The 11,859-nt window shown below is 40.9% G+C and overlaps 3 protein-coding genes across 3 annotated transcripts; 2 read left to right on the top strand and 1 right to left on the bottom strand.

Moving 5' to 3' along the window:
• Window positions 1-1,763: 1,763 nt before the first annotated feature.
• On the top strand, window positions 1,764-4,366 carry LOC115228964 (PDZ and LIM domain protein Zasp-like). Its single transcript, XM_029799410.1, has 4 exons — window positions 1,764-1,925; window positions 3,271-3,643; window positions 3,771-4,014; window positions 4,116-4,366. The coding sequence occupies exons 1-4, from the start codon at window positions 1,764-1,766 to the stop codon at window positions 4,336-4,338; spliced, it is 1,002 nt and encodes a 333-aa protein (XP_029655270.1). The 3' UTR covers window positions 4,339-4,366.
• A 127-nt stretch (window positions 4,367-4,493) lies between these two features.
• On the bottom strand, window positions 4,494-6,844 carry LOC115228963 (protocadherin gamma-A5-like). Its single transcript, XM_029799409.1, has 3 exons — window positions 6,449-6,844; window positions 5,194-6,226; window positions 4,494-5,101 (listed from the first exon to the last, which is right to left on the bottom strand). Exons 1-3 carry the CDS (start codon window positions 6,842-6,844, stop codon window positions 4,494-4,496), a joined length of 2,037 nt encoding a protein of 678 aa, XP_029655269.1.
• A 2,198-nt stretch (window positions 6,845-9,042) lies between these two features.
• On the top strand, window positions 9,043-11,412 carry LOC115228962 (plasma membrane calcium-transporting ATPase 4-like). Its single transcript, XM_029799408.1, has 2 exons — window positions 9,043-9,100; window positions 10,844-11,412. The coding sequence occupies exons 1-2, from the start codon at window positions 9,043-9,045 to the stop codon at window positions 11,410-11,412; spliced, it is 627 nt and encodes a 208-aa protein (XP_029655268.1).
• The last annotated feature ends 447 nt before the right edge of the window (window positions 11,413-11,859 follow it).

Raw genomic sequence — 11,859 nt, 5'->3', positions numbered from 1 at the left:
GAAAATGTTGTCGCATTTCAAATCCCGGTGAATTATGGGCTGTTTGAGTGTGTGGAGGAAGTTGAGTCCCTTCAATATTTGAAGACACCACCGATTCAGCACTCGAGGCTTTACTTTTTTGAATCGTTTGATATATCTACAATCGACAACTCAATCTACGTTTTGAGGGTCCCCGAAGTCATCAATTCAGTCACCAAAATAAGTTCAATTCCCTTTGTCGTCTTGGTCTCCCAAAAGTCGTAGAATCGCACAATGTTTGGGTTGTGAAGTCCTTTCAACAACTCAATCTCCTCCTTGAACCGCTTCCTGTCAATTTTGCCCAATTTAGTGTTCTATCAAGTCCTCAGGGGGGTCAACCTTCAGTTCACACCACGCCACCGCAGCCCCCGTCTCCGTGTCCAGTCCCCGGTAGACCGTCTTGAAGGACCCCGACCCCAACTCGGAGGCAAACTTGACAAATGAGCCTGTAGGAGAAATGGCCACAATTTTGTCTTCTGGTTTGTCATCCTCCTCGACTGTGAGGGATGTGTAGAGCTGGTCCATGGTTATTTGAGGGTTTGCTTGGTCCAATCCACCCACTTGGTCAGTTGGGGCAGTCGGGGGAGTGGTGGAAACAGTCGTAGCCATTTGAAACCATTCTTGGACTGGGGAATTTGAGGATATTCGGACGGGGGAAGTTGTTTTGGAACGACAGGTCTCTTCCCCGCTGCAGCTGGCACTTTTTATTCGGTTGGAGAACATTGATTTCCCATATTTGGCCACGTAGTTACTGGCCACTTCATTTAGATCGAGGAAGCGTCCTTTTTTGTTATTTTTGAAATTGTCAGGCATGGACACCTCCTTTACTAGTCACTTAGTCCACTCTACGACACTCAGCTCAATTCGTTCTTTTTAATCTATAAAACTTTGTATTATTTATATATTTATAACATAATCTTATCCTCGTTACTTCTATGTGATTTACAAAATTTTTTTTTATTCATTGACAGATCAGTTCACTATATAAGCAGTTCAGTGGCTTTGAATGTCCAAGTTCAATCTAGCCTGGACTAGTGAGCCTGACAGTATCAAAAAAAACTAGGACTACTTTGTCAGTTTTCTTTATTTTCAGCACTTTAGGACGATGTTTTATTCAAGAAAATGCAGCCACTTGACTCGCTTTTAACTTGCCTGAATGATTGCGCCGTCAGACTGTTGAGTAATCAAAACCAGCTAATTAAACCCCCAATGTGACCCCAAAGTGAACTGCAATTACTTTGTCAGGATCCCCTTTTTTGAGCAATATCTCAGAGGTTTAGAAAGCTCAAGAAAAGGAGTGTTTTTAACATTTCAAAAGTTCATATTCAATAATTAATTAGTCTTTTTATGCGTTAACATTATAATGTTTGATATGCGAACAACGTTGGATTGTGTTCCCAAACGTCCAAGAAGTATAAATTTGGACTTGACATCCGAAAGTCGAGTTTTAATTGACCATTCCAGTCTGTCTTGATGAGCGAGGGGAACCTCGGCATTTTCAAGCCGTGAAGGAAGCGTCTCAGAGAGCCATCGACGACCCTAATTTCCATCACGGATATGTTGGTCTGGACGGGGTTGGCAACTTCAATAAGCTGGCTTGTGAATTACTATTGGGAAATAATTCTAAGGCAGTCACAGAAGAACGAGTAAATACTTTTTTGTTTATTTAGGTCGCCAGCTTCCAGACACTTGGCGGAACTGGGGCTCTCAACTTGGCCGCCAGTTTGCTTCAATCTGAGTTTAAGATGAAAACAATACTGTTGCCCAATCCCAGCTGCGGTGACAAGGAAATATCATTTGTAGACCACCACACTGACATGTTCCGATATTCTGGTTTGATTGTGAAGGAATACGCCTACTGTGCTGATAACCGAATCGACTTTGATGGACTAATCCGAGATCTCCAAGTGAGTCCTCTTGTTGGTCAAAGTTAGAATGCCGAGGATGACTCTGTTGTTTTACTACAGGGATGTTGTCATAATCCAACAGGCCAAGACCCCACACAAAAACAGTGGAAACAAATAATGACGGTCATGAAAGTAGAATTCTTGAATTATTTGAGGCTAAAAACATGTTTCCACTATTCGACATGACTCATCTCGGATTGGGGACTGATTTGCAGTCCGACACTTTCCCGGTCAGACTATTCCAGGAGAATGAGTTCCAGTTGATAGCCTGTCAGTCCTTTTCGACCAACATGGGACTATACGGTCGGTCATTGGCAAAATTTCAGGAGAACGAGTTGGAAATATGGTCGTTGTGACTAGACAGGCGTCCATAGTCGGTCCTGTGCTATCCTTCCTCAAGACCTTCACCTTCTACTCTTACGGAGTAGCCCCCAGTTTTGGGGCCAAAATAGCATCGACGGTGTTGGAAGACCCCGAACTGTACACACAGTGGTAGTAATCAGCACTGGCAATTCTAGGCAATGCGAACTCGCTCAGGTTGTCGGTATACTTAAAGAAATACGAGAAACGCTCAAAGAATGTTTGATAAGAAAAATTCCATCAGGTCGGTTTGACCACATCGCCAACACCCGTGGACTATATTTGTTTCTTGACTTGAAAGGTATATTTAATCTTTAATGGACAGAGAACCATCTTGCCTCTCTGAGGGATGATTATAATATTTTAATACCGAGATGTGGAAGGATCAACTTTACTGGATTGACTAGTAGTCAAATTGAGTATTTGACTGATGCCTTCTCTAACATTTTAACTAATTTTTAATTATAAGTTTATTTGATCGATTTTAAAAAACATAAATTATTGGATAAATTTATATAAAAAAATAGTATACACAATCATTGTGGTGGTCACACATTCTTATGATAATTGAACTAACCAGAACTAATAAATCAATTCCTTGGGGTTTTCGAATGCACGGGGGACACGAACAGGGCTATCCTATTAGTGTCATCAACGTCGTTTCGAGTGGAGTCGCAAATGTGTGTGGACTTGTCACTGGTGACATCATCGAAAGCATCAACAATATCGATACACAAAATATGACTCATGACGAGGCAAGAAACATTATTTCTTCATCACAGGAGACTTTAACTTTAAAGATAAGCAGGTTGTTGAGTGTTCTAAGTTCCTCAGAGCACGAGAGTCCCCTGTGGTTTCCGGCACTACATTCATCCCGAAAACACCAGAATCTACCAAATACCATGAAACGGTGAGATATTCATTATATGGCTAAAAGACTGAACGTCGTATTCCTTCAACCTCAAAAACGCCCGTCTTTTTTCAGTCACCCAAAACACTTTCTGGGTCACCCAAGACTTCCTCTGGGCCTTCAAATACTCCTTATGTGTCACCCAAACTTTCTTCTGGTCCTTCAAATGCTCCTTATGTGTCACCCAAGACTTCTTCTGGTCCTTCAAATGCTCCTTATGTGTCACCCAAGACTTCTTCTGGGCCTTCAAATGCTCCTTATGTGTCACCCAAGACTTCCTATGTTCCTTATGTTTCACCCAAGGATTCCTCTGAGCATTCAAATGTTCCTTATGTGTCACCCAAGCCTTCTTCTGGGTCATCAAAACCGTCATTTGGGTCATCAAATCCTGCTTTTGGGTCAGCTAATTTATGTTCCGGTTCGGCAAAATCCTCTTCTGGTGACTCAAGCAAGAAGACAGAGGCACAGAATGTGTGTGATCAAATTTCAGCGATACGTTTAAGCAAAGAGGAAGGAAAGAAGCCATCGAAAACACCCATTTGCGATGTTTGCAAGAATCTGATTCGGTACCCCAGAATGGCTAACAGTTAGAGGACCATACGTGACTGCATTGGAGAAGACTTACTGTCGTGATCACTTTACGTGTGCGGTCTCCAATTGTGGAGTATCCCTGGTGGACACGGCATTCTCAGTGCATCAAGACAAATTGTACTGTCGGGAACACTACGCGCAGTACTACGCCCCTCGCTGTGAACAGTGTGGGGAAGGAATTGTCGAGGTAGTGTGGGGATTCATGCCAGGAGTCTATAGCTGCCCTGGGTAAGCGGTGGCACACTCAGTGCTTCCGTTGCTGTCACTGCAATGAGACAATTTCCGATGGGAGATTCCACTTTTATGAAAACTCAATATTCTGCACGAAGGGTACTCTTTTTGGAGACGAGAGCAGATTGGGAGTATATCTACGCCAAGTCGTGTGCAGACTGCCGCCTCAGGATTGACCCGGGGGATAGGTACATCCAAGTGGAGGCGTTGGGCGGACAGACGTGGCACACTGAATGTTTCCGCTGTTCTGTTTGCAGAATGAACTTGGCGGGGGTTGCCTTTGTGTCTCGGAATAGTCTTCCGCAATGTTCTAATCACTGATTCGTAGATGACGGTACTAACATATATTATTTTGTTTGTTGTCCTAGTTGGGTAAGACTGACAAATATAATTATATATAATCAAATTTGTTGGGTTACAAATCACTCTTTCGAAATCCGACGAATCTGGCTTCCCTCAAATCTATGAATGACTAATTAGTACTCACCGGTCGGCTCCACGTCATACAAAATGTTTTTCAGTGAACGATTGCAATTTCTCATTACTGAATTGCCGTTGGAGTGCGTGTTACTACTGCGAACACTTTCCATTGGATTGTCCAGTTCAAATGTTTTCATTCTGATTAGCCCGTTGGAATGTGCCCTGCAAAACTTGGGGTCATTTTCCTTGTTTCTGCGGAAATAAATGATCGTCTTGAGGTGGGGTTTTTTGAGGAATATGATCACTGTGGTCAGCAAAATGACCGTCCCAATCACACAAATCACAATTCCAGTCGGAGTTATCAATGACGAGTTGAGTAATTTTGGAGTGGTGGTTGGCGTGCAGTTGAGAGTCGAGTCCCCACATTCAGTCACCACTTTGTAGATTGTCACATTAGTGGTTGAATACAAATGCCCGACATCACTGACCACCACTTCCAACTCAGTCAAGGAGAAGAGACTATCGAAATAGGATATATTGTAGTGAATGAGGCCACTTGTGTGGTTTATCTTGAAATAACTGGCCACACGACGATTGTTTTTGATGGTGTACTTGAGCACGTTGTTGGGATAGGAATCGAGGTCTGTGGCCTTCACCTGCCCGACTGTCGAATTGTAACGGTTTATTTCGAATTTGTATTTTTCGTTCACAAAAGCAGGGGCATGGTCGTTGATGTCCATAATTTGCACGACCAACAAGCCGTCCCCGTGAGTGGAGGTGAGCCATTGTCAGTGGCAAACAGTTTTACATAATAAGTCGACTGCAGTTCGTAGTCAAAGTTAATCTTTGAGTATATTTCCCCACTTTCTCGTCCAATTGCCAAAATGTCTGTTCTGTCGAGGGAATAGGACACACGACTGTCGGGGTCGGCATCGTCGGCCACCACTGTGAGCATGTATTGCCCAACTCCTGAATTTTCGGTTGAATTGACAAAATATGTATTTCTCCTGAACTTGGGGATATTATCATTGACGTTGATCACGTCGACAGTAAACTTGGTTTGGGCTGATAGACCGTCGTATTTGCAAGTAATGGTGGCGACAACTCGACTAGTCTGTTCATAGTCGAATATCTGATTGGTCAGTACAATGAACTGTCCCGCTTTGGAAGCGTAGATCAGTCGGAAATAGGGACTGTCCACCCCACAGTCAGCGAACCCGGGGTTGAGGGAATCAGGGGAGAACACTGCCAATTCGGCCACTTCTTGTCCGTGTTGTTGATTTTCTTGAATGTTCAGTATTTTATGTCTAAGCAGCAGAATAAGGCGTTTGTCTTTCACAGGGAAGTTGACATTCACTGAGGTAGTGCTCCTCATTTCGTCCGACCCGAGGACATTGGAGGCAATCACCGTCAGTTTGTAAGTCCTGAGGGGGTTTTCCTTCACCTGTCTCGACTTGATCAGAAACAAATCTCCACGTTCCTGCAAATTATGAATAGAATTGACCTCGTCTATTTGGAAATGGTCTGCGTAGTACCATGGAGTACTCTCATCCAACGAATATCTAATTTTGCTGTCAATGTCTACATCCCATGCTTCCAATGTCCCGACGTATATTTTTTCGTTTGTTTTTGCCAATTCCTGTTGATCGACAAAGAAAGAATAGTTTTGGGTAGGAAAGGTCGGTTTGTTGTCATTTTCGTCCAACACGTTTATCACCAACGTAATACTCCCGTTTAGTGGAGGAGATCCTCTATCCACCGCTGTCAACATGAGGGAGATCTTGTCCACCTAAAAATGCAGAAATGGTTTACTTTTTCTCTGTCAAGTGGCTCAAGACTGACTAAAACGACCTTGGAATTGTTTTCTGTTTTGATTGTGAAATATTTGTTTGCCTCAAGCGAGTAGTAATCCACTCCGAATTGTTCATCTGCATCGACTGCCTCAGGGAGATGAAACGTTGCTCCCGGAGGACTGTTTTCAAATACCTGCCGAGTTATGTCATTGACCGACCTCCATTTCGTAAACGGCGTGTTCGAATTGAGGGGCGTGGTCGTTGATGTCCCGAATTAACAGTTTTGCCTCGAATGTGGAACTGACAGAGTCTCCGTGGAATATGTATATTTGCATGTCGAGTTCGCATGGAGTGGTCGACGGACAAATCTCTTCGCGGTCGAAATTCTTTGTCGTAGTGATTAGGCCTGAACGAGCATCAATGTTAAGCATATCCGCGAATAGTCTTTCTCCCTTTTCCGCATATGAACGAGTCAGGACAACGGCCGTGTTAGCCAAGTCGTCTACTGTCCAGTCTTTGAGGTCACCGACTACGAATCCAATTCCACTCTCTTCAATAACCTCGAATTTTTTGGAATATATCAAATTGGGGAGACAAATCAGCCACCAATGCATCTCAAGTTTGCTCAAAGCGGCATTCCCGCCTTTACTAATCGAGAATTGTCAAATCAATTTGATTGCAATCAGCTGCTTCAGCCCCTTTAAACCTCAGCGGGAAATTCAATTTTACAAATAAAGTGTTGTTTAGTCATTAATTAAATCCCCGATTTTGTCCGAAATGCAGTATTACGTAACAGGCACTGATATTTGTGGAGGTTGTGTTGGGAGGGTTGTGTCAATTCACTGTCTTCTAAGATTCAGTGATCGATTGAAGACAGTTTTTACAGCCAGGTGGTGGTTGGATGGCACTTTGGGTGTTCTCGAATTAGCAAATCTACTCGTCGAGGGAATACTTATTCATGTGGGAGATAATTATTGGAATCAATTAACAAAAAGATGGGCTGCCATGTCAGCGATGAGTAATATATGTCGATAGTTATGATTCAGAATATTCAGGAAATATCCGACATTTAAATCAACTTGTTATTGAATTTTAATTCCCATCATTTCTGGAAATTCTCCAATTTTCCTTTCTCAGTTGGAGAGTCACTCAAAGTCAATTCAACGTCTCTTCAAATCGGTCTTGAAACTGCCTTTGAGTTTCTCACATAACCGGTTCTGTCAATAGTTTAAAATACGAATAAAAGTTCAATTCAACACACAAACAACATTCCTCATAAGTTGACTTTAATTCCTGAAATTGTACTTTCACTGAACAATGTGATCTGCTTTCTTGCAATGCTCATTTTTATTTGGAACATAACTCAGTTCCTCAAATATGCCACCAACAGAATTGCCTAACCTAGCATAAATGGTCTCACTCAGGAGGAAATTACATTAGTATGTGTAAGCCAGCTTTTTATAAAAGTTAGGTTGACCAATTAAATCGTGTCCGATTTTTCTCTTACAGAAAGAAATAATATAAACTTTGACATGAGAATTAAATATTTTGCTACTTAAAGAGGATTAATAAGTAAACTCAAAATTAATTTCCACCAAACTTATATTTTATTGTAGGATAAAATATTTAAATTGTAGCTCTTGTTGCAGTGGAATGATACGGAAGCATTCCTTTGGAAACGGCCAATCCTACGATCAAATTCTTCTGGAAAACAAGAAGCTAAAATATGAGGTAAATTGGCCTAGTCAACTCCTCAGGTAATGGACCTCCGAAGAAAACTGAAATACTCCAACATTGCTCAGAGCGGCCTCGAACAACACTTTAGTATAGTTCATAACAAGGACAGAATGTTCAACAAACTCATCGAACATCCGGGACAAATTAATTTGTAATTTAATAATAAAATTTAAATAGTTTGAATAATTAATTTTGACTAATTTAATAATTTTTATTTTTTGTTGTCTTTAATAATTCTGTTATAATCAAACCTCCGTCACCAGGCAATCAGTGACGTCATTCGAGTCTTAAATTGTTGTCAGCTTTCAGAGAAATTTTTATAGTCGTCTTTCTTTGATTTTTATTTAATTTTTGATTTTAGGTCAATGAGGGGACCTCTGTTTAATTATATTCATTGGGTGTTTAAGACATTAGTTTAAGAACTCAGATTTTTTTGGACAGTTTATTAAATATTCATTCATGTCAAATTGAATTCAGGAAATAAATACATCTTCATTATTCTGGATTGCTTTTAATAATATAAAAAGAAACTAATTAACTAATTCATTTTTCTAACTAAGTCCAGAGCCTTCGGAGTGAGCAAAGGGTGGCACTTCACTCACCTCCTCCCCTTCTTCTCTGGCACTGGCACTGTAGCGAAGTCGTCTACTGTCCCGTCTTTGAGGTCACCGACTACGAATCCAATTCCACTCTCTTCAATAACCTCGAATTGTTTGGAATATATCAAATTGGGGAGACAAATCACCCACCTCTGCATCTCAAGTGAGTAAACTCAAAATTATCGTGGACCACAATATCGGGTCTGTTGTGCTGGACAACAATCGAGGTGCGTATGGGGGTATCCACCTTAATGCACACCCGCGAGTTCTCACACACCGATTGAACTCGATGGGTTCGCGTTCACGACAAGACAAAAAATGTAGCCCAAAGGCGTCAACTTTATCCCCTCAACGACAGGGGTGAGGTCTACAGACAGGGAGTCCAAGGCGATTACAGATACCCAAACGGAGTGAATCCCTATCGAGGACAGTATCCAAAAGCGGAGAAGGGAGTACATTCAGCCAGGAGTCTGAGTATGGCTGACAGGCGGAACGGAAACAAGCCAGTCTGTGTTGGTCGAGGAGTGGTTCTAAGTCAGTTGAAGATCGACGGCAAAGAATTTTGTCCCAATCTCGCTGAGAAAAGACATCGGAAGGGACTTCAGAGAAATTGTGTTTCCAAAGAGCGAGGGCCGGATCAATATCAGAGTCCAACGATGATTCAGTAGTTTTTTCCAGAATCTTTTGGACAATGAAATATGTCCAGACGCAGAAGAAAGAAAGGCAGGAAGAGCCAAATCAATACTGGAACGGAGGCCCAGACCTCCGTGACTCACAGGAAGTTTAGCCTGACACCAGGCAATATTGTCGAAATGCACATTGAGAATTTTCTCTGCAGATCTACGAACCAAGGAATCATAAAATTCCAGCACTTTCGTGGCATAAAAACAAGGTGAGTCGTATCGTTGGAATCGTATCGTTTATAAAACAGGGTTTTTTATTCACATCAATTAAAAAAAGTTAGTCTAAAATGTGAATAAGAAATCAAAAACGTTATGAAATAGTCGGGAATCATTAACTTTAACATTATTATATATTCCTCCATCCACTATTGTTAGTTTTCTAAAAAAGTTAATTCAGAAGTGATTGTGTATCAAGTGCACGCAATAAATGATTAATTTCATGTCTGTCTTTTGATGAAGAGTGGATTCGATCAAATAAATATTCGAAAAAACCTATTTTATAACGTCTGGTGGAGCACTATCAACATTGGAATATAGAAAGATTTTGATTTAATAAATTTTTCTTTAATAAAAACTACCTGTTGGTAGGAATTCTAAAATATTTGAAAAGATTATTCCATTCACAAAATTATAATAATAATTGACATATTTTAGGAAATGCAAATCGCCTAAAACAATATTGCAATGCCCGTAGAGAAACACAGTTTAGAACCGACTAGTTAAACTGATTAACAGTTTGAGTATACCCAAGAGATTCTCATGGAGAAGAAATCAGTTTAATTAAAGTAAAACAAAATTAAAGATTGAAAAACTCCTAGAATTTAATTTCCAGACTTTTCGTATTAAATTTGTCTTACCAATCATTACCTAAAATAAAATGTAAAACTGATAAAAATAAAAAGTCAGTCAAACTGGAATATTCAGTAAATTATCGAAAAATCAAGTAAATTAAGGTTTTGAAATTAAACCTGTTTGGTTAATAAATGCCTAATTTAAAATATCGAACAGAAAGATATTAATCGAGTAGCAGTCAAGTGGTGACAGGAAGAAAGCTGGAAAAAGTGTTTAACAATCAAAATAACACGCAATTATTATCATAGAGACAATAGCGATAGGAGACAAGGTTTGATGACACAACTGATATCCAACACAAATATAATCAATATTATTAAATTTTTAGGGCGAAATAATAATATAAAATAAAAGCAATTAATTTCAAAATATAGTGCTGAACCGACAATTCTCCGATCTAATGAATAGCCATAATTGGCAGTCAATAACACCTAGTAAGTGGCAATCAATACCATAAATACTTAATATATTTCCGCCCCCGTCTACTCTTGTTTAACGGGTCTCCTGCTGTTAGTTTCTCTTCATAACATCAGAATCCGATTATTAGATTAATATTTATTCTGCAGCGGATCACATTGGCATGTCGCAAAATCTCAACATTGCTCGACTGGGACAACTCTTCAAGTGCAGAGGACGGGAGGCCACCCAATTCATCGCCGATCACTTTCAATCGACCGACAACATCTGTACCCTCCTCGACTCAAAACCATCCTCAGGTTAACTGATTTACTTGACTTTTGAGGACTCGATCCAAATTTAATCGAACTAAGACGACAACAGTTCGGATCAAACACTATCCCTCCAAAACCTCCAAAAACCTTCCTCAAACTCGTCCTCGAAGCTGCCAATGACAAAATCCTGATTATTCTTATTATAGCGGCTGTACTGTCCTTTGCACTCTCCTTCGTGCCCAGCAAAGGTGCTGTCCTCGCATTACTTGCAGATCCACACAGCGAATACCAGTGGATTGAGACAGTGGGGATTATGTTCGCTGTGGTCGTCGTGGTCCTCGTCACTGCTCTCAACGACTATCAAAAAGAAAAGCAATTTATCGGACTGTACGGACAAATAACAAAGGACAAACATTTTTCGATTACTCGGGGAGGAAGACTGATCAACGTGAATGTGTCGGACATTGTAGTCGGGGATATCTGCCACCTTAAATATGGGGACCTTATCCCCACGGACGGACTTATCCTCCACTCAAACGACCTCCGAGTGGACGAGAGTTCTCTTACGGGTGAATCTGATATTGTCAAAAAAAATAAAACGGATAATCCCCTCGTCTATTCCGGTCGAGGGAACACATAATCTCTGCAGGAACGACAGTGATGGAAGGGAGTGGGAATATGATTGTGCTCGCCGTGGGGGTCCATTCCCAGTCGGGCATCATTGCCACTCTCCTGGGAGCAGTTGGAAATAACAAAAAGAAGAAAAAAGTTAAGAATATCGGTTTTTTTGTATATTTATTTTCCAGTCGACAAGGAAGAACAGGAAGGAATTTCCGAGCAATTTTGTATAGTTTAACGTGACTATTCCCAGTGGAGGAGGACCATTTGGACACTTCGACTGAACAGTCTGTCCTCCAAAGCAAACTATCCAAACTGACACTGAAAATCGGAATTTTCGGTATTGCATATTTGCACAATGAAGGTCTCTCAATGGCTATTCTCACTACTCTGACACTCGTACTCAGGTTTGTGGTCAACACTTTTGCGACCGAGAAAAAGTCATGGGACAGTGGAGAACACATCCACG

This window comes from Octopus sinensis, unplaced genomic scaffold, assembly GCF_006345805.1.
Source record: "Octopus sinensis unplaced genomic scaffold, ASM634580v1 Contig11491, whole genome shotgun sequence".
Classification (NCBI taxonomy): domain Eukaryota; kingdom Metazoa; phylum Mollusca; class Cephalopoda; order Octopoda; family Octopodidae; genus Octopus; species Octopus sinensis.
This window is presented reverse-complemented; position numbering and strand designations above follow the sequence as displayed.

Coding starts and splice junctions, on each gene's coding strand:
- LOC115228964 (XM_029799410.1), top strand. CDS start 1,764: ATGAAAACAATACTGTTGCCCAATCCCAGCTGCGGTGACAAGGAAATA. Junction 3,644..3,770: donor ATCCTCTTCTGGTGACTCAA/GCAAGAAGACAG, acceptor TCGGTACCCCAG/AATGGCTAACAGTTAGAGGA. Junction 4,015..4,115: donor GGAGTCTATAGCTGCCCTGG/GTAAGCGGTGGC, acceptor TTCTGCACGAAG/GGTACTCTTTTTGGAGACGA.
- LOC115228963 (XM_029799409.1), bottom strand. CDS start 6,844: ATGCATTGGTGGCTGATTTGTCTCCCCAATTTGATATATTCCAAAAAA. Junction 6,227..6,448: donor ACGCCGTTTACGAAATGGAG/GTCGGTCAATGA, acceptor CTGCATTTTTAG/GTGGACAAGATCTCCCTCAT. Junction 5,102..5,193: donor TCCACTCACGGGGACGGCTT/GTTGGTCGTGCA, acceptor ACAATTCGACAG/TCGGGCAGGTGAAGGCCACA.
- LOC115228962 (XM_029799408.1), top strand. CDS start 9,043: ATGGCTGACAGGCGGAACGGAAACAAGCCAGTCTGTGTTGGTCGAGGA. Junction 9,101..10,843: donor TGGTCGAGGAGTGGTTCTAA/GTCAGTTGAAGA, acceptor TTGACTTTTGAG/GACTCGATCCAAATTTAATC.